Raw genomic sequence first — 22,790 nt, 5'->3', positions numbered from 1 at the left:
TCTGAGAAAACGCATGAAGTGGCCAGGTGTAAACAGCCCCCCAGTTAGGTGGAACCTGTTTAAAATGTAATTAAAGCCAACATATCTTTGTGAATTTTGTGACATTTTTAGAGAACTAGAAAGACTTGTTGCAGTCTGATCAGGGCACTAAACGAGTGGTATTTGAAGCTTCAGATAATAATTATTGCAGTGTAAATATCTGTTTCTTTCTTAGTGGTAAGTTTGCAAAATCTGTCAGGATGGGTCGTGTGCTAAATAGGTCTATCTTGAATTAGATATATTCATGTAATTTACTTATTGTAGCTTCCACACTGTGTTTTGATAGTACATGTAATTATGAGGAATAAGTCTTGGTCCATCTAAAGAACAAAACCATTTATCTGTGATCAATGTGGCAAAAACTTTACTTCAAAATGAATTCTGAAAAACACCTGAGGGTTTATCAGTCGGACCACAAGGGCTATTAACAGATCGTATCAAATTGAATTTATCGTCGTTTCACATAAAAGAACATGTACTTATTCAACCGTGTTTGCTCCTGTTTATTTGTGGTCACAAGACTCTTGGTCACAACTCTTTCAGGCTTTTAGTTCAAAAGAGGACATTTAGAAAAAAGTTGATAAATTCATGTTTGTCACATTTGTTAAGTGAGAATGATTCTATTTAGTTTCCACCAAAGTAATTTAGTGTAATTTATCTCTCTCCCGTCTCACTATCCTGTTACTGTTACCAAAAAATGTATACCTTTTTTTTAATAATTATCTGATGTAGGATCAATACTGTAAGCAAGCATCCTAAAATCAAGCAACATTTACAAGCCAAAGTGCTGTTTTTCCGTCTATGATCATGATCGCATTATGAAATTTATGTAACAGCTCCATAAACAAGTTATTATTGGGTAACTTTAATTTTTAGTCTTTCTACGAAAAGATAGATTTTTGTTGGTATTGATAAGGTTTGATTAACCCAGTTCTAACCCAGTGACTAGACTGTCGAAGTCATAATAATGACGATAGTGTATTTGCTCCGTATCAGTGATAAAAATTAAGAATATGCGGCCCCTTTAAGAAACGTGACACTCTGCGCACTGAGGATGCGCAGAAGACAGAAAGCAGGGGAGACTCGAGACGAGCTGAAACTTTAACCAGTCGACGCTGAAAGTGACGCTGTAAACGATCATGAATGAAGGACAAATGTGGATTATTTTCTTCGGATGCCGTATATTTCCAGTCTTCAAGTGAGAGATGTTACCAGATTACAGAGTTTAACATTAAACAACTCGAGAATTTACGTGTTTAAGTAACGTTACTAATGTTATGAAATGTGTTGTGTGTCCCAGTTTATTTTTAATTAGAGTGTTATAATATGTTGGCAGAGAGTTTTTCCACAGACTTAGTTTTAGTCTATTGACACCAATAAAATGTGCTTAATGTGCCACTTTACAGAAGATCCCGACATTACTATAATGAATAAGGTGAAAACAGGGAATTTTTGGAGACAAAGAGGTTTTTCAGCAGCAGTTTAACATGAAGGTCCTGTTGTTTCGGTGTCTTTGGACAATAATTAAACAAACCTTGTTCTAAATGCAACTGATATGTAACTGCATTCAATTATTTATATTTATATCAGAAACATGTTCAATTAATTTGAATGTAAAGTAATTAAATAACTTCTCTTTGAATTTGGCAGATCTGATGTCCCTCCCACAACAATTCACCAATAAATACTGGGAATATTCCCATCATCCTACAAGAGAAGGACAAACTCCAGGAGTAGCAGCTGAAATCTGTGTGACTGTTAAAGATGGAGTTTATTAAAGAGGAGATTGAAGACATGAGTGATCCAGAACCATCCAGAATAAAACATGAAGATATCGAGGAACAAATAGGTTGGTGTCCATTCTTGATTCTTCATTATTGACTGGTTTGGTAGATGTGAATTAAGCAGTATATGGATGATAAATGATAGAGAAATGCATCTAAATGATCATAACCTTGTGTATAGAAGTTGTCAAACACATTTGAACTAGGCTATATTAACAAATGAATGACAGAACAATCCTTAAAAATAAGTTTATTCAAGTGTGCTATTTTTATACTTATTTTAAACAAAAAATAAGAACATATTCTTTTTAAGACTACTTATTTTGTACTTAAAATTGCACTTACGTATACTTAACTCATAGGTAAGTATACCTAAGTAAAGTATACTTAACTCATAACTAGGCCTGTCACGATAACAAATTTTGCTGGACGATAAATTGTCCAAGAAATTATCGCGATAAACGATAATATTGTCGTTCTGAGACCATTTTCATTTAATATAATTATAATGGCATAATAATGCAGGTACACCTTTTCAACGATCTATAAACTTTTATTTCTAAAGAATATTAAACATTGAAAACAGAAAACATTTTAAATATCCAATTTTTTTTACAAAACAACCAAAAACAATAAAAGCAATGGACTCTTAGTGTCTGTTAACAAAATAAATGTCTGTTAATAAATAAAATGGATGTAAACAAAATTGCACTTAAAAAAATATTAAACATTAGGCTTTAGACATTAGGCATAAATAGTGATACATTCCATAACAGGCAAAACTGACAGTTAGGACCTTTGTAAACAAAAAAAAAACAAAAAAGCCTCAACAAGCCATATTGCACAATTTTGCACTGTTACTCCTGTTACTTTGTCAAGTAATTGTGTACTGTCGGGAAGACGGAGACGCACTTTATTGTGTGTATGCTACGCACTGAAAATACTTGGTTAGGATTAGGGCCGGGGTGAGGAGTGCGTGCATATTACACGCCATAAAGAGCGTATCATATGCACGCAAAAACTATTTTTGGCGTATAAATGGCACGAGAAATAACATTCGTGGTATAGATACGCATTTTCATGTGATCGGGCTCGCTGTCGCAACTCACAACTAGCGTCTTCTCTCTCTCCCGGCAGTCGCCGCAAACAGTCCCGCCGGCGCTTTCCCACACAAAGACCATGTGACTGACAAGCGCCGCGGCGCCGCCTCCCCACACAAAGACCATGCAACTGACAAGAGAGTTCACTCCTCCTATACGCTAAAGAACCGAGAGTGGTCATCCAGTCTCTTTGGTAGAGACTGAGAGAGAGAGACGAGGAAAACAAACAAGCATGCAAATGGAATTATCGCGGCCGGAAAAATTATCGAGCTCATTTTTTTTTATCGTGCGATTAATTGACTTATCGACTATCGCGACAGGCCTACTCATAACTATATTTGGACTGTAGGACTCAGTCTTTTGATCGAGATACTTAAAAGTTTAAATAAGTATTCTAAGTATACTTGGCTTGAAGTTTTTTAATCTTTTAATTGAGTAGCCTATTAAATACTTTTTCACATAGTTTTACATACTGAAAATATTGGTTTATAAAGAAAACAGGCTATTTTCCTAATTCTGAGTATCTGAATGGTTGTGTAGGCTAGTCCACTGGTAGTGTACACAGGCATTTACTTCAAATCTTTTTTTTTAAAGAATTTAGTCCCAAGCATTATTGAAATAATACACTTACAAGTATACTACTACTACATTGACATTAGTACTTAATTCATAAAGTATACTTAAAATATACTTGGACATTACTTAAGTATAATTCGTTAAAATAACTTGAAGTACACTTCTTTTTCGTACAGGGAACCTTTGCCATATGAAAGATCTGAAACCTGATCTCTGTTGTTTTCTGCTATTAAATCAGGGTTCACTTGAACTGATTCTAACTGTATTTCTGTGTGTTTTAGACCAGGTGAGAGTGAAAGAGCAAAGACAAGAACTGAATGAAGTGGAGGAGGAACATCGTAACTTTACAATTCAAAGAACAAAAGCCAAAAAGACGCACACCTGCACTCAGTGTGGAAAGAGTTTCACAAGGAAAGGAGACCTTAACAGACACATGAAAATTCACACTGGAGAGAAACCGTATACATGCACTCAGTGTGGAAAGAGTTTTTCTCAAGCATCAAGTCTCAGTGTTCATCTGCGTATTCACTCTGGAGAAAAGCCATTTAAATGTGATCAGTGTGGTAAAGATTTTATTTCATCATCATATCTAAAAAAACACTTGATAGTTCATTCAGATGAGAAGCCTTATGTGTGTTCTCTCTGTGGAAAGAGCTTTTCACGGCTGATCACTTGTAAACTGCACCAGAAAACACATAATGAAGTGAGAGACTATGTGTGCTTTGACTGTGGGAAGAGCTTTACTACAGCTGGTGATCTGAAACGGCACCAAAGAATTCACACTGGAGAAAAACCTTACAAGTGCTCATATTGTGACAAGAGTTTCACTCGGTCTAGATGTCTGGAATTACATGAGCGAATTCATACTGGAGAAAAACCTTACAAGTGCTCATATTGTGACAAGAGTTTCACTCACTCAAGATCTCTGGAATTACATGAGCGAATTCATACTGGAGAAAGACCTTACAAGTGCTCATATTGTGACAAGAGTTTCATTCAGTCTGGAACCCTGAAATTACATGAGCGACATCATACTGGAGAAAAACCTTACAAGTGCTCATATTGTGACAAGAGTTTCACTCAGTCTGGCTCTCTGAAAGCACATGAGCGACTTCATACTGGAGAGAAGCTGTACGACTGTACTGAGTGTGGGAAGAGTTTCACCCAATCAAATAATCTAGTGTATCATATTAAAAAGCATTGTTCTGTGTCACAGTGAGCAAATGTTTTCATCAGATCCCAAACTTTCAAGTAAACTTTGTGTAGCTAGTTAACTAATAAACCAATGTTTCTATGAAATGCCACAATATTTGTGTTTTATATGTTGGAAAACAAGAAAATTATTGAATTATTCTTTGATTGACGCTTACTCAAAGAAATACCAAAATTTAAAAAGAGACTGGAAACAAATGTAAGAAAAACAACTATCAGTTATTTGTCTATTTATGAAACAACAGTTTTTAAATTTAATATGGAGGGTGTTTTATCTTTAGTTTGTTTAGTTATAAAACCTGTTATTTCATAAACAGATATACTACAAAAATCTATCTAAACATATCTCTGCAATATTAAAGAGGTCTATAAGCTGTAACGAAGAATATGGCATTCACATTGAAAAGGGGCTCATCTATTGGCGCTTTTCCACTGCATGGTACGGCTCGGTACGGTTCGACTCGGCGCGGAACGGTTCGGCTCGCTTCGCTTTTCCACTGCGTGGTACGACTCGACTCGGTACGGCACGGTTCGGTTCGCTTTAGCTCGGTTGCTTTTCCATTGCAGTTAGTACCGCTTCAAACTGGGTGGGACTGATCGTTATAGTTGCCGCCTCTACTGCCATGACATCATCATAAACGCGCCACATTTCAAACGCACAACACAGGGGATGGTGCTCTTGATTCTCGGCATGTGGATGTTTTTAAATTAAATTAAACGTTCTTATAATGGTTTACTATATGGAAGGAAAATTCTTAACGTGTAATTAAACGTTGCGTTCATATTCTGGGCTCATCTGATTTTTTGTACATAGCATAGCCTACTTTGTTATGATTTTAGTATCATAATGATTAATAAATGCACGCACAATTATCCGTGAACTTGATCTGAACAAATGCCTTTCAACTTGTGTGTGCAAAATTCAGAATTAAATGAATGTGCAGCAATCTTTACAAATAGAGAGTCTAGGCCTAATGTACTGTTTTAAACTATAGCCTACTGCCATTAAAAAAGCGCATTTAGTTAATGTTATGTTATTTTTTTCCATCTGCCTATGTTGATTATGAAAAGTGAACAGCACGAGTAGAGAGACATGGAGCGAGTCAGACATAATTTTGAACACTTCATTAAGTTTTGTTTTGTAGAAAGCCTTTCTTTAAAGTGAATTTCGTTTTGTATAAATTGTATCTTAATTTAAAAAAAAATTTCATCAAACAATTGCCTGAATTGAATAAATAAGATGCAAAATAGACAATTTAACCATTGAGGCGCCCGAGCGGTCACTTGCATTGTACGTTAACTGGAGCGCATCTCATCCTCAAATACACAAAGCTTGAAATGTCTTTAAACGAAATAATTCAAAACAAAAAGAAATAGGCTACTCTCTTATGTAATCCATTATGTGCATTTCTCTCTATAGGCGCGTTTACTACGAATATGGCGATCGTCAACTTCATCTTTGCCATGCACAGACACTGACAGAAAACACAATTTTATAAATAAAAATCAGTGCACGCGTTTTAATAAAATTAAAACTTTAATTGTGATCATTAAAATAATTGAATATTAAATATTTTGTGGCCAAGTTTTGCTCATTTATTAATAGTATATATATAGGCTATATACAGGCCTAATTTTATTAAATTGAACAAGCGCAAAATTCTGCATTCAATCAAATATTCAAAAAGACTTAATAATAATGTTATTTCAACATAATATCTCGTTATTTCGACATAATGTGCGTGCATTATGCGTGCGTTTGTAAATCCGGGGACGCGTGCACTGATTTTTATTTATAAAATAGTGTTTTCTGTCAGTGTCTGGCAAAGATGAAATTGACGATCGCCATATTCGTAGGAAACGCGCCTATAGAGAGAAATAACATTAATATTAAGTCTTTTTGAATATTTGATTGAATGCTGAATTTTGCGCTTGTTCAATTTAATAAAATTAAAACTTTAATTGTGATCATTAAAATAATTGAATATTAAATATTTTGTGGCAAAGTTTTGCTCATTTATTAATAATATATATATATATATATATATATATATACAGTGAGGAAAATAAGTATTTGAACACCCTGCTATTTTGCAAGTTCTCCCACTTAGAAATCATGGAGGGGTCTGAAATTGTCATCGTAGGTGCATGTCCACTGTGAGAGACATAATCTAAAAAAAATAATCCAGAAATCACAATGTATGATTTTTTAACTATTTATTTGTATGATACAGCTGCAAATAAGTATTTGAACACCTGAGAAAATCAATGTTAATATTTGGTACAGTAGCCTTTGTTTGCAATTACAGAGGTCAAACGTTTCCTGTAGTTTTTCACCAGGTTTGCACACACTGCAGGAGGGATTTTGGCCCACTCCTCCACACAGATCTTCTCTAGATCAGTCAGGTTTCTGGGCTGTCGCTGAGAAACACGGAGTTTGAGCTCCCTCCAAAGATTCTCTATTGGGTTTAGGTCTGGAGACTGGCTAGGCCACGCCAGAACCTTGATATGCTTCTTACAGAGCCACTCCTTGGTTATCCTGACTGTGTGCTTCGGGTCATTGTCATGTTGGAAGACCCAGCCTCGACCCATCTTCAATGCTCTAACTGAGGGAAGGAGGTTGTTCCCCAAAATCTCGCAATACATGGCCCCGGTCATCCTCTCTTTAATAGAGTGCAGTCACCCTGTCCCATGTGCAGAAAAACACCCCCAAAGCATGATGCTACCACCCCCATGCTTCACAGTAGGGATGGTGTTCTTGGGATGGTACTCATCATTCTTCTTCCTCCAAACACGTTTAGTGGAATTATGACCAAAAAGTTCTATTTTGGTCTCATCTGACCACATGACTTTCTCCCATGACTCCTCTGGATCATTCAAATGGTCATTGGCAAACTTAAGACGGGCCTTGACATGTGCTGGTTTAAGCAGGGGAACCTTCCGTGCCATGCATGATTTCAAACCATGACGTCTTAGTGTACTACCAACAGTAACCTTGGAAACGGTGGTCCCAGCTCTTTTCAGGTCATTGACCAGCTCCTCCCGTGTAGTTCTGGGCTGATTTCTCACCTTTCTTAGGATCATTGAGACCCCACGAGGTGAGATCTTGCATGGAGCCCCAGTCCGAGGGAGATTGACAGTCATGTTTAGCTTCTTCCATTTTCTAATGATTGCTCCAACAGTGGACCTTTTTTCACCAAGCTGCTTGGCAATTTCCCCGTAGCCCTTTCCAGCCTTGTGGAGGTGTACAATTTTGTCTCTAGTGTCTTTGGACAGCTCTTTGGTCTTGGCCATGTTAGTAGTTGGATTCTTACTGATTGTATGGGGTGGACAGGTGTCTTTATGCAGCTAACGACCTCAAACAGGTGCATCTAATTTAGGATAATAAATGGAGTGGAGGTGGACATTTTAAAGGCAGACTAACAGGTCTTTGAGGGTCAGAATTCTAGCTGATAGACAGGTGTTCAAATACTTATTTGCAGCTGTATCATACAAATAAATAGTTAAAAAATCATATATTGTGATTTCTGGATTTTTTTTTTTTGATTATGTCTCTCACAGTGGACATGCACCTACGATGACAATTTCAGACCCCTCCATGATTTCCAAGTGGGAGAACTTGCAAAATAGCAGGGTGCTCAAATACTTATTTTCCTCACTGTATATATATACACACACACACACACATATGTGTGTGTGTGCCCTCAGCACATGCGTTAAAAATGATCCGGCGCCGCCCCTGACTGCAAGAAACTTTTTAACTGCAAGACACTACAGCGTTGGCTGTTGTCTACTGGCTATTTAAATCTAGCGGGTTTGTCTCGTGCATGGTCTCGTGTCGCAAATACAATGACACTGGTAGTGACGATTCTGTCTGACCAATCAGTGATCTTCAGTGTTTTCACGTCACATTTTAGTATCGGTACGGTACGCTTGGAACCTCAACAGAGGTGGTACCATTTAAAGCGAGCCGTACCGTACCGTACCATGCAGTGGAAATGCGCCATAAGTGAGCCGTACCGAACCGAGCCGTACCGTACCATGCAGTGGAAAAGCGCCAAAGCGTGCCGTACCGAACCGAGCCGTACCGTACCATGCAGTGGAAAAGCGCCATATCCAAGATATGAGTTGGTTCAGTGCAGCATCATATGTGTGGTGGCAGTACTAGTCTTTGGTCATGCATTCCTTGTGGTATCGGAAGTCCTCAACAATCATATCAGTACACCTGTTTCCATCAGGACCATGAATCTTGTGTAGTATCTCTTCATCTTCAAGTTTGTTTGCTTTTTCCCAAACTGCATTCTGTCTGTCATAAGTAACAATCAAAATGGGGGATATATTCCCTCTGGTCGTGCATGCTCTTCCACAAATGAAGCACTCTTCCTTGTGTTTGATTGGCTGTGGATTTTGCATCCATGTTTTTTTAGTAGGCCTGCTGCTGTCTGTAAGTTCTGCTTCAAAGGAAACTTTTTTTTCCTCTTCTGGTCAACAGTTTTACGATTTGTGTACTTTGCACGACATCGTGTGTGCCACAAAGGATTCCTCCCCAGAAAGTCACATTGAGCTTTCGGCTGATTGTCAAGTCTGTATGAGACATAATCCTTTCTGTTGGTTACAGCATATTAATTTTGATAGCAAATTTTGATTTAGTTTTAATCATAGTCTTTTGACTAAAATGCCATTTTAGTTTTAGTCATATTTTTAGTTATCTGAATTGTTTTAGTTTTACTCTAGTTTTAGTTGACAAAATACAATAAGATTTTAGTCGACTAAATCTAAAATCGAATGGGTTTAGTTAAATTGTAATGCATTCATTTAGAATTTCTCTAAAATGTCCAAACCCATTATATACTCCCAGAGAAAACATCTATTAATTAACCTGTTAATATGAATGATTTTTAAAGTTTGAACATGCAATACAGACACAGATTTAAAAAATTCACAGACGAAAACGAGACGATAACTAAATAAAAACCAGCTTTAAAGTCGCCATGAAATCAAATTTCAAAGCAGAACCCTGCAGACAGTTTGTCTTCCCCTGTCGATCAACCTTTGGCTCTTCTGGAAGATTGGTGGCTCAGAGCCGTTTCCGACTCGAAGAAGGGCAAGCTCCCGTTTCCTCCTCAGGGAGAACTGCCATTGAAGGAGTACGCTCAAGTCGCAGAAGAAAGGAGGTTTTTCTTACCTGACGTTCTCCTAAATCGTTACCTCATCGCGGGTCTCAATGATCCCCCTCTGCTGGCAGAGTGGGAGAAGCTGGTCCGCCGCTCGTTCCGGGATATGGTGCTCTGCTTATCACGGTAGGCGTCGCAGGGTTCCTCCTTGTCGTCTTCTCCCGGTATGCTGCCCGAGATCCCGGAGGGTCGCATTCTCGCTGTTGCTTCGCTGGGGGACCAAGCTCACTCCTCTTCTACGCCTGAGACACCCACCGCGTCTGTTAGCCTCTGCGGAAAGCGAGGAAGATGCTTATCGTGGGAATCTGCCTCGGAGTCCTCTTCGATGGAGTCTACCCTTCCTGGGGTTGTCTTCCCAGCTCCTGCTACGGACCCCACAGAGATTCTTCAACCGGTAGCTAGTCCGACTACGGCCTCCGCTCCGCGACCTAGGAGAAAGAAGAGGAGGAGGGGAGCCTCCCGTCCTTCCTCTCTGCCTGGTCCAAAGCCTGCAGCAGCAACTGAAAGCGCTGTCCCAGAGCCCGCAGCAACCGAAGGTTCTACTGAGGGCGCGGTTCCTGGGTCTGCTGCAGAGAGGGCTGTGGCCGATTCAGCTGCTGAAGCAGTTCTTCAAGCCTTATCAGCCCATCAAGAGTTACCAGTTGTCGTCGCGGCCAAGACCTTATCTAACTATCTGTCACGTCTTGTCAAGATCCTTGATGTCCCTGTCAGTCCTGTCAAGTCCTCTAGTCCTGAAGGGGGGGTTCTGTCATGATTCTGCCCTCGTGTCCTTGATTTTCTCTAGTCTTGAGGCAGGATCATGACAGACCCGTGTTTTGTGTGCAAGCACATGGCCTTGTGTTTGGGCCATGTGCTTGTGTTGTCTTGTTACCTTGCCCCGCCCACTTGTTATCCTTGTTTTGTCATTATTGTTTCATCTGTGTCACCTTGCTGTCTTCATTAGTTTCTCCCTATTTAATCCCCTTGTGTATGCTGTCTTGTGTCGGTTCATTGTCTAAACTTGTCCTACTTTGCTTGTTTATCTCTCTGAGACACTCCGTGTGAGTAGAATCAGAATCAGAATCAGAATCAGAAAGAGCTTTATTGCCAAGTGTGCTTGCACCCACAAGGAATTTTTCTTGGTACTGAAGCTTCCAGTGCACATATACAAGTACAAATACAACAAGAACATAGTAATACAAATTCTAAGAATGAAAATATATAAAAAATAAATAAAAATAGTATAAAAGTAAAAAAGTAGGGTCACAGTTGGGTTTAGTCTGAATAAACATTTACAGATTATGAACATATTTACAGTATTTGAGTAGTATGAATAATATAAATATCACCTGAATTAGAGAATATTACACTAGACAGTGGGAGTCTAGCGCATGTTACAGATTATAAACATATTTACAGTATTTTGAGTAGTATGAATAATATAGATATAAATATCACCTGAGTTTATTGCACTAGACAGTGGGAGTATTGCACTTACAGGCATATGCTTTGGGGGGCATGTTAAGTGTTCAGAAGGGAAATGGCCTGTGGAAAGAAACTGTTCCTGTGCCTGGATGTTCTTGTGGCCAGTGATCTGTGTCGCCGTCCTGACGGTAACAGTTCAAACAGGGGGTGTCCAGGGTGAGTGGAGTCTGTGATGATTTTACCTGCTCTCTTCCTCACTCTGGAAGAGTACAGGTCCTGGAGGGTTGGCAGGGGGGCACCAATAATCCTCTCTGCAGTCCGGACTGTCCGTTGTAGTCTCCTGATGTCCGATTTGGTAGCTGAACCAAACCAGACAGTGATGGAAGTGCTTAAGACAGACTCAATGACGGCTGAGTAGAACTGGATCAGCAGCTCCTGTGGCAGATTGAACTTCTTCAGCTGGCGAAGGAAGTACAGTCTCTGCTGGGCCTTTTTCACAATGGAGTCAATGTGATTTGCCCACTTCAGGTCCTGGGAGATGGTAGAGCCCAGGAACCTGAATGACTCCACTGCTTCCACAGTGCTGTTCATGATGGTGAGAGGAGGGAGAGCTGGGGGTTTTCTCCTGAAGTCCACGATCATCTCCACTGTTTTGAGTGTGTTCAGCTCAAGGTTGTTATAGCTGCACCAGACAGCCAGCTGTTCAACCCCCAGTCTGTAAGCAGACTCGTCACCATTTTGGATGAGACCGATGACAGTGGTGTCGTCTGCAAATTTCAGGAGCTTGACAGAGGGGTCTTTAGAAGTGCAGTCATTAGTGTACAGGGAGAAGAGCAGTGGGGAGAGAACGCACCCTTGGGGGGCGCCAGTGCTGATGGTGAGGGTCCTGGATGTGAGTTTCCCCAGTCTCACTAGCTGCTGCCGGTCCGTCAGGAAGCTGGAGATCCACTGACAGATTGTGGATGGCATGGAGAGCTGAGTCAGTTTGGCTGTGAGAAGATCAGGGATGATGGTATTGAAGGCCGAACTGAAGTCCACAAATAAGATCCGTGCATAAGTCCCAGGTCTGTCAAGATGTTGCAGGATATAGTGCAGTCCCATGTTGACTGCATCATCCACAGACCTGTTTGCTCTGTAAGCAAACTGAAGGGGATCCATCAGGGGTCCGGTGATGTCCTTCAGATAGGCCAACACCAGTCTTTCAAACGACTTCATGACCACAGACGTGAGAGCGACAGGTCTGTAGTCATTAAGTCCAGTGATTTTAGTTTTTTTGGGAACCGGAATGATAGTGGAGCGTTTGAAGCAGCAGGGAACTTCACACTGCTCCAATGATCTGTTGAAGATCTGCGTGAAGACTGGAGCCAGTTGGTCAGCACAGGCTTTTAGACAAGCAGATGAGATGCCGTCTGGGCCTGAAGCTTTCCTAGTCTTCTGTTTTTTGAAGACTCTGCTCACGTCCTCCACACAGACCTTAAGCTCAGGTTGGATGGCAGAAGGGGGGAGGAGAGGGGTTGCAGGAGGTGATGGTGGATGTGTGAAGTGCACATCAGGGCGGGTGTGAGGTGTGAGTCTGGGCTTCTCAAACCTGCAATAGAATGCATTGAGAGTGTCAGCCAGTTGTTGATTCTCCACAGATGGGGGGGATGGTGATTTGTAGTTGGTGATGTTCCTCAGGCCTCTCCAGACTGATGCCGGGTCGTTGGCTGAAAACTGGTTTTTCAGCTTTTCAGAGTAGCTTCTTTTAGCAACTCTGATCTCCTTTGTCAGTTTGTTTCTGGCCTGGTTATACAAGATTTTATCCCCACTTCTGTAAGCATCCTCTTTGGCATGACGAAGCTGTTTGAGTTTCCCAGTAAACCATGGTTTATCATTAGTGAATGATAAGAATGTCCTGGTAGGAATGCATGTATCCTCACAGAAACTGATATATGATGTTACAGTATCTGTGAGCTCATCCAGATCGGTGGCTGCAGCTTCAAAAACAGTCCAATCAGTGCAATCGAAGCAGGCCTGGAGATCCTGCTCTGCTTCGTTGGTCCATCTTTTTACAGTCCTTAATACAGGTTTAGCTGATTTCAGTTTCTGCCTGTAGGTCGGTATAAGATGAACCAAACAGTGATCAGAGAGCCCCAAAGCTGCCCGTGGGACGGAGTGATACGCATTCTTTATCGTGGTGTAACAGTGGTCCAATATATTACTGTCTCTGGTAGCACATGTAACATGCTGTCTGTATTTTGGCAGTTCACGGGAGAGATTTGCTTTGTTAAAATCCCCAAGAATGATTAAAAGAGAGTCTGAGTACCTTTGTCTAGAGTCCTGTCGAGAGTTATTGTTACATCGTATTTGTTACATCGTATTTGTTGTTTGTTAGTCTAGTTAGCTGTATAGTCTTAGTCTAGTCCTTAGTTTGCCATCCTGTCCTGTTTTGCTCCATCGTGGGTTTTGTTTTCCTGTTTATTCTGTCTAGTTGTATCAATAAACCGTGTATATTGCATTCTGTCTACATTTGGGTTCATCTCCTCTCATCCACATGACAATGACAGCGAGATCAATTATAACCGTAAGTTAACCAAGCTATACCTGTTCTACTTCCATTCAGCATATGTTCTCTGGCTCTGTAGGCATCTTACAACAATTCCCACACGAACACCTACAGCGAGTTATTGAGTTATCATGACGGAACATGCTAATCGATCAAAGTTATCTTCATATTAGCTACATTAAAACATCAACTAACCATTCTGAAATTTCCTGTTACATTCTATGTGTTGTCACTTCTTCTAAAGCCTCTCCTTCACTGTCACTGAATTCACAGTATATGTATGAACTGATTCCGGTTCATACATATACTGTACGGCTGAACAACACTACTTGCAGTTTCTGACATTTTCATAGTGTGAGAGTGTGATGTTTTGTTATTGCGGTCATGCCGGAGACTGAGAATGAGACATAGAAGCTCCTCCCTCGTCTGAAAAGGGGCGCGGGAGCAGCAGCTCATTTGCATTTAAAGGGACACACACTAAAACGGTGCATTTTTTGCTCAACCCCAGAAAGTGGCAATTTTAAAATGCTATAAAACATTATCTGTGGGGTATTTTGAGCTAAAACTTCACATACACACTCTGGGGACATCAGATAATTGTTTTACATCTTGGAAAAGGGGGTACAATAGGTCCCCTTTAACCCTCTGGGGACCAAAAACGCGCCCACGCGTTTTGCTCGTTCTTTTTTTTTTAGCAATGAAAATAAACACTAAATGCTCTGTTAATTTTGATCTTTCATTTTCGTGTAATACATCAATCGATCCTGTTCAGTTTCTATTTTTTTTCTGTATACTCACAATAAAAATAAAGTGTTTTGCTTTTTGACAAATAAAGAAAAATTAAGATGATGCGATTTCTGCCTTCTCTCTGTCAGTAAACTCCCGTTTGAAACGCGTTCGAAAATGATCTATAACTCCGCGAAAATTCAGTCAAACAGGCAAACAGACCCACGGGCATAAAGCTTGAGATCGCAGCTTTTAAATTAAGTCATTTATATAAAAAACAAATATTCTTAGTTTCTGTAATCTGTATACAAAGAGAGCGACTCCAGTCGACCTCATTACGAGATGATTCACAGTAATTTGACCACGCCCCGGAGAGCGCGCGCTATTCAAATGCAAATTCTGAGAACCATTTCAGTCTGTGAAACGCCCCCACATCAGCTGTAAACAAAGCGCGTCGCGAGTGAGACATTATAGCCTTTATGGAGAAAAGTTTCCACAGTGCTGATGAAGAGAAATATCTCCTGATATGACCAGCAGATCACGCTGAGGAGTGAGGTAGGCTGTTTTCTTTTCTCAAGTGTGGAATAACGTTAGTGTAGGCCTATAAACCGCACAAAGATGAATCGCATTTCTATAATATGACTCGCGTTTCTGTGAGATGAATGAAGGGTACATATTTGTAAAGAGTGTTTAGCCTAAATATGAATCGCGTGTCTGTGTGTGAAAGAATAAACTGCTTTGCCATAGCCTACTGAGATGAGTAAAAATCGACTGGAATATGTTGAAATAAAATGTATTTGTATAAGCAACGTAAATTAACATTTATATGCCCTGATATTTCAATAAAACAACGTTAGTCAGGCGTTAGTCACACTATTTTTGTCAAAAATAAAGTCATAGACTAAGATGTTAGATGTTCCAATGTTGGCTATTCAAACTAATGAATACATATGAAAAAATGTAGGCCTATAATCTTTTTTTCTTTCTTTTTTTTTTACAAAGAAAGTTTTTGTACACTTGAAATATTGTTGAAATTGTAATTATTGTTGTAATTGTAACATTTTTAATAAAATAGCTAAACATATTTACAAGATAGATGTAAGCGAAATCTTAAATGGTCAATATAAGTATTCTTCTAAATATATTGTCCTTGCATTGTGGCTCAGTCAGTGTCACACCTGAATGAATGGCTAATTATGCAGAGTCATTATGCAGAGTGGGTGGGACAACCCAGGTGTAAACTACTCCTTCACGCCCCCCTCGCATATTGGCTTTCCCAGCAAAACCTGTTTTACACCATTTAAATCAATGTATTTTATTAACTTTTTTATTAACTGTAGACATGTACAAATGTATCTGAATGCATTTTTAGGAAATGTTCTGTGTTACATATTTTTACCGATTTATGCCGTCCTACCGCGACTATTTTTGGCCAGGGACACGACGTTGCCGTCGGACCAATGTTTGCTGGGGTTAATCGCTACTGTGTAATAGTAGCCTATGCTATTCACCAACTAAACATATCCTATTCAATGAGTTCACAGTCTCTTTCACGTGCATCATTTGTAGTTGCCTATTCACAAACTGTTTGCTCAAAAATAGCGTTTTCTCGGAGTTCACTGTGTGCTTTCTACCATGCACAAATAAAAATGTCACTGAACTTTTGCTGTGTAATTGTAACAATGAGCATTCAATCACACCAAACCAACAATTACTAAAAACACACACAAAAACTGATTTTGCACGGGTATTTTGCACTAGTGTTTATAAATAACTGAAAAAAGCACAAATTTCAAGGCATGTCAGAACATCTCAAGGGCTCCAAAAACACCTTGGTCCCCAGAGGGTTAATCCCTAAATGTATTAACTGAAAACAATACACAATTCCCTATTAGAATTTATAAGGTTTTACAGCAGAGAATGAAATGTTTGAGTTTATCAGTTCTATGCAGATCGCAAGGTTATGGATCAAGCACATCTTCATTCCCAGGACTAAAGGTGAGAATTACTGTATATCAAAAATAAATGCAGAGGACGTACCTGTCACGCTCAGCAACGTACCACTATAACATCGACACGACAAATACAGAACAACAAAGTTACGTCACTGGAACGTTATTTGGCACGTCGCTACACCTAATATGGTCCTTTGCTGTTATGTCCTCGCAACATGCCAGTTTGGTCATTGAGACATACTCATCACGTTCTTGCGACGTAACACTATAACGTCGCCACGACGATTATGGCAATCACAAAGTTACGTCGTTGGAACGTTATCATTTTTATGTTATTATATTATGTGACATATAATTCTGAAACATCTTTGACCAAAGATACTGAATCAGGAAAACACATTTTTCTCAGTTGCTTTTTCTTAAAATGAGTCTGACAGAAGTCTCAATAGCTTTCATGCATTTATTTCAAAATAAAAGCCTCATATTATAAAATCAAATAATTATGTTTGTTGTTGTTTCTTTGAAATCAAACTCCACGACCCACTCTTTTGGAAGCAACTCCATATTTTGTTCATCTCACATCATTTACTTGAATGTATTTGACATAAAAATGAAATGTTGCTCATTGTGACGACTTCTTACGACATATCTTCATGTGACTCAGAAGGCTTCTTTTATATCTAAAACTCTTCCCACACTGAGTGCAGTAATACGGCTTCTCTCCAGTATGAACTCGCCAATGTAATTTCAGGTTTCCAGACTGAGAGAAACTCTTGTCACAATATGAGCACTTGAAAGGTTTTTCTCCAGTATGAATTCTGTGATGCAGTTTCAGATCACCAGCTGTAGTAAAGCTCTTCCCACAGTCAAAGCACATATACTCTCTTACTTCATTATGTGTTTTCTGGTGCAGTTTAAAATTGCCCAGCCATGAAAAACTCTTTCCACAGAGAGAACACACATAAGGCTTCTCACCTGAATGACGTTTCAGGTGTGTTTTTAGTTGTGATGCTGAAATAAAATCTTTACCACACTGATCACAGTTAAATAGCTTTTCTCCAGAGTGAATGTGCAGATGATAACTGAGACCTGATGCATGAGAAAAACTCTTCTCACACTGAGTGCATGTATACGGTTTCTCTCCAGTGTGAATTCTCATGTGTCTCTTAAGGTGTCCTTTCTGTGAGAAACTCTTTCCACACTGAGTGCAGGTGTGCGACTTTTCGGCTTTTGTTCTCTGAATTTTAAAGTTACGATGTTCCTTCTCCACTTCATTCAGTTCTTGTCTTTGCTCTTTCACTCTCACCTGGTCTAAAATACACAGAAATACAGTTAGAATCAGTTCAAGTGAACCCTGATTTAATAGCAGAAAGCAACAGAGATCAGATATCAGATCTTTTATGTGGCAAAGTTTTGTTCTGTCATTCACTTGTTTATATAGTTAAAACATCTTTGACAACTGCTATACAAGGTTATGATCATTTAGATGCATTTCTCCATCATTTATCATCCATATACTGCTTATTAATTCACATCTACCAAAGCAGTCAACAATGAAGAATCAAGAATGGACACCAACCTATTTGTTCCTCAGTATCTTCATGTTTTATTCTGGATGGTTCTGGATCACTCATGTCTTCAATCTCCTCTTTAATAAACTCTATCTTTAACAGTCACACAGATTTCAGCTGCTACTCCTGGAGTTTGTCCTTCTCTTGAAGGATGATGGGAATATTCCCAGTATTTATTGGTGAATTGTTGTGGGAGGGGCTTCACTGCAGGTGTGAACTGTGATCACTGTGTTTTTATCCAATCTGCATTTAAAAAGTACAGAGCCATCATGTTAAACTGCTGCTGAAAAACCTCTTTGTCTCCAATAGTTCCCTGTTTTCAGCTCATTCATTATGGTGATGTCTGAGATCTTCTGTAAATTGGCACATTAAGCTCATTTTATTGGTGTCAACAGGCTGAAACAAACTACAGCATCATCACCTTTAACTTCAGTTCTTGTCTTTGCTCTTTCACCTCCATCTGGTCTGAAACATATTAAAACATTAAGTTGTTAGAATGAGTTCAAGGAGGATAAATGTGAATTCTCAAGTGAACCCTGATTTAATAACAGAAAACAAGTGAGATCTGTTTATCATATTATTTTTTTGATGTACCAAAGGTTAGTTTTGTAATACTATTGATAATAGTCAAAATGTGAACGACAACTGCTGAACAAGATTATGATATAAATTTATATTCCTAGATTATTTGCTTATTTTTCACAGCCCTTATGATTGGCATCTAAGAATATAGTAACTATATTAACATATATAGTATAACAAAAATAAAAGGGGTGGTGTGGCGCAATGGATAAGACACATGCCTTTGGTGTGAGAGACCTGGGTTCGAATCCACTGTGAGACACCAATGTGTCCCTGAGCAAGACACTTAACCCCTAGTTGCTCCAGAGGCGTGCGACCTCTGACATATATAGCAATTGTAAGTCGCTTTGGATAAAAGCGTCAGCTAAAATGAATAAATGTAAATGTAACATATATATATATATATATATATATATATATATATATATATATATATATATATACAAAATATATATTTTCCCTCTGTCGTGCACAACAAACTAAAGATGATATACATTAAGCAAAATAATATAAAACATTTAAAGCATACAGTTAATTGTTTCAGAACCGGAAAAGTTACAAATATATATATATATATACAAATATACATTATATTTGCACACACTTGCAACTTTCTACAGCAGTTTCAATGGCATTTTATGCCATCTTAAAATCAAGAAAACAACTCTACTTTTCAGTATGTTTAACATTTTACAGCTTATGCAACTACAGCAAATGACTCTTGAACAATCAGGAAATATAGTTAACATTAGTAAATAAGTTAATTACATGAATATGTGTTATTCAAGCAGATTCTGCAAAGCAGTTATCCAGTGAGAAAATGATTGATACTAAATTAAACTAAATTAGAAAGTGGTTTCGTATTTTTCTGAATATAAGATGGAGGTCTACCCGTATACCCAGTGACCAGCATTTCCCCCCTGTATGGCCTATTTTTTGTCAGGAACTGCAAAATCTGTTTTCTCTACCATAGGGATGTTTGCTATGTTCTCCTGGAATTTGAGGTTTTTCACGACTCTCCAATGTTTGCACACCATGCGTTCTGGTGCACTTTAAGAAATAGGCACACTTTCTTGGACAGTTGAACATTTCCGAACTAAATGTTTCAGATTCATTAAAACAAGCCACCTCCTCTAAGAAGTGAACATGCTTTTTAGTCCCATCACTGTTAAGCATTTTGAGAGACATGGACTTTTTAGCATTTAGCTTAACCTTGAGTTCTGCAATGGTTTCCTTGTGATTTTGACACTTTTCAGTCAGGGCTAACTGCTCAGCTAGTAATTTATCTAACTCTGATTGGAGATCTTGAATCTTTGCCTCACACATTTGTGCCTCTGCATTTTTAGATTGCACTTCTTTACATTTAGCATCTACTTGAAGATAGACACGTTGTTAACTCACGTAGCCATGTACAACTTATGAAGTTTAAAGCCTCAATTATTTCACCATGTTTTGATCTCTCTTGATGTTTGTCAGTTGTGTCCCACCACTGGAGCATTTCCTTTTCTGGACATTTAATCCCAATGTACTCTTTCTAGAGTTTACACAAGGTAGGCTCAACTTTTTTGCTCCATAAAGCAAACAATACGTAACTGTTATCAGAATTTTTCCCTTCCATCCCAGAGGAGATCTGAATATTCACAATATTTACAAATTATACAGTAATGGGACTATTAAAGCTATTCAAAACCTTCTAAATTCTGTTTCATTCAATTCATGCTAATGGAGACTTTTCCTATCATACCATTAAACAATGAAAACAGACTTACCCATTCCATGGTCAGAAGGTCAGCTTTAATACATTCACAAAATCAAACTGTGAAAAAAATGTCCTCATTCTGATGACCGATCAAAATAAATTTCAGAAAACTCACTGTAAGGGATCCCGGGTTTCGGCACCATCTGTAAGGGTGGATTCCTGCAGTGGTTCAAGCTGCAAGAAATGCCGAATGACTAAAGAAATGTTATTAGCAAGATGGTAGAAATGCACATTTCTTGTCTATTCCCACTGCCACTTATACCAATGACTAAAATAAGCGCAGTTACAATAGCTTAATATGTGGGAGAGCGTTGCTATAGAGAGTGACAATATTGTATTGCAATAAGTAGCACTTAAAAGTCAATACCAAATCAAAACTAGTTGGCACATTATTTGTAATTGAAAATATTTAATGACAAAATATGGTTATGGTTACACTTCAATAGTTACAAAATAGATGTATGAGATTATGATAACTTATACCATTAATCTTACTCAACAATCTTACGACAGAGCAACAGTTTTAATTTTCTTTTATCCCTTCCGGGACCATATATATGAGACGTTCAAACTGACCAATCAGATAATTACAACTTCCCATTAAAGGTGTGACAATTCATCGACCCCCAGTTTGGCCTACAGGCCTTGATCACTAACAGCACCTCTGTGCCTTTAGCGACTCCAAACAATAAAAACAAATGTCTTTGTTCATTTTCAAATATCTTGGATTATTTTCAACCCAACATCACCATAATGAATGAGCTGAAAACAGGGAACTTTTGGAGACAAAGAGGTTTTTCAGCAGCAGTTTAACATGATGACTCTGTACTTTTAAAATGCAGATTGGATAAAAACACAGTGATCACAGTTCACACCTGCAGTGAAGCCCCTCCCACAACAATTCACCAATAAATACTGGGAATATTCCCATCATCCTACAAGAGAAGGACAAACTCCAGGAGTAGCAGCTGAAATCTGTGTGACTGTTAAAGATGGAGTTTATTAAAGAGGAGATTGAAGACATGAGGGATCCAGAACCATCCAGAATAAAACATGAAGATACTGAGGAACAAATAGGTTGGTGTCCATTCTTGATTCTTCATTGTTGACTGCTTTGGTAGATGTGAATTAATAAGCAGTATATGGATGATAAATGATGAAGAAATGCATCCAAATGATCATAACCTTGTATATAGTAGTTGTCAAATATTTTATTATATTAACAAGTGAATGACAGAACAAAAAGTGAAAGATCTGATCTCTGTTGCTTTCTGCTTTAAATGAGGCTTCACTTGAACTGATTCTAACTGTATTTCTGTGTATTTTAGACCAGGTGAGAGTGAAAGAGCAAAGACAAGAACTGAATGAAGTGGAGGAGGAACATCATAACTTTACAATTCAAAGAACAAAAGCCGAAAAGACGCACACCTGCACTCAGTGTGGAAAGAGTTTCACAAAGAAAGGAGACCTTAACAGACACATGAGAATTCACACTGGAGAGAAACCGTATACATGCTCTCAGTGTGGAAAGGGGTTTTCTCAAGCATCAGGTCTCAGTGTTCATCTGCACGTTCACTCTGGAGAAAAACCATTTAACTGTGATCAGTGTGGTAAAGATTTTATTTCATTATCAAATCTAAAAACACACCTGAAAGTTCATTCAGATGAGAGGCCTTATGTGTGTTCTCTCTGTGGAAAGAGTTTTTCAAGGCGGGACAGTTTTAAACAGCACCAGAAAACACACAATGAAGTGAGAGATCATGTGTGTTGTGACTGTGGGAAGAGCTTTACTGCGTCTAGTCATCTGAAAGAGCACCAAAGAATTCATACTGGAGAAAAACCTTACAAGTGCTCATATTGTGACAAGAGTTTCACTCAGTCTGCACACCTGAAATCACACGAGCGAGTTCACACTGGAGAGAAGCCGTACAACTGTACTCAGTGTGGGAAGAGTTTCACCCAATCACATAATCTAGAGAATCATATTAGAAAGCATTGTTCTGTGTCACAGTGAGCAAATGTTTGGAAACAAATGTAGAAAAAACAACAACAATCAGTTATTTGTTAATATATGAAACAATTCCCTGAAGTTGGTCAGCTTTAAAAAAAAAAAAATATATATATATATATATATATATATATATATATATATATATATATATATTTTTTTTTTTTCCCTGTTTTAATAGTTTGGGTCTGTTCCCTAAACTATTAAATACAAAAAACTGAATCCCTTTAGCTAAAACAACATATACTTGTATGAACATATAAGGAGGAGTGGCTTTAAAGCTAGCTCAAAGTAAATTATACGAAGAAAACTTCAAGTAAAATATACAAGGACAACTTCGAGTAAATGCAGTACA

At 38.5% G+C, this 22,790-nt stretch overlaps 3 protein-coding genes across 3 annotated transcripts in view; 2 read left to right on the top strand and 1 right to left on the bottom strand.

The window, feature by feature from the left end:
* Positions 1-18,325, bottom strand: part of LOC311296649 (uncharacterized protein) — a 483,049-nt gene extending 464,724 nt beyond the window's left edge. The window contains exon 1 of the mRNA XM_084418529.1: positions 18,095-18,325. The gene's annotated coding sequence lies outside the window, so the exon portion shown is untranslated. The remainder of the gene's footprint in view (positions 1-18,094) is intronic.
* The window catches only part of LOC311296633 (uncharacterized protein), an 85,894-nt gene extending 64,059 nt beyond the window's left edge, over positions 1-21,835 (top strand). The window contains exon 5 of the mRNA XM_084418496.1: positions 21,756-21,835. The gene's annotated coding sequence lies outside the window, so the exon portion shown is untranslated. The remainder of the gene's footprint in view (positions 1-21,755) is intronic.
* LOC311297220 (uncharacterized protein) lies at positions 983-5,088 on the top strand. Its single transcript, XM_084419438.1, has 3 exons — positions 983-1,237; positions 1,690-1,888; positions 3,781-5,088. The coding sequence occupies exons 2-3, from the start codon at positions 1,804-1,806 to the stop codon at positions 4,716-4,718; spliced, it is 1,023 nt and encodes a 340-aa protein (XP_084275564.1). The 5' UTR covers positions 983-1,237; positions 1,690-1,803; the 3' UTR covers positions 4,719-5,088.
* Positions 21,836-22,790: the final 955 nt, after the last annotated feature.

Source organism: Rutilus rutilus, assembly GCF_951802725.1.
Source record: "Rutilus rutilus genome assembly, chromosome: 9".
Classification (NCBI taxonomy): Eukaryota; Metazoa; Chordata; class Actinopteri; order Cypriniformes; family Leuciscidae; genus Rutilus; species Rutilus rutilus.
Note: the sequence above shows the minus strand (reverse complement) of the source record. Positions and strands in the feature narration are given on the sequence as shown.

Bases quoted from the DNA above. Each gene is read 5' to 3' on its own strand.
- LOC311297220 (XM_084419438.1), top strand. From the start codon at position 1,804: ATGGAGTTTATTAAAGAGGAGATTGAAGACATGAGTGATCCAGAACCA. The intron at 1,889-3,780 runs GTTGGTGTCCAT...TGTGTGTTTTAG, and splicing joins AGATATCGAGGAACAAATAG to ACCAGGTGAGAGTGAAAGAG.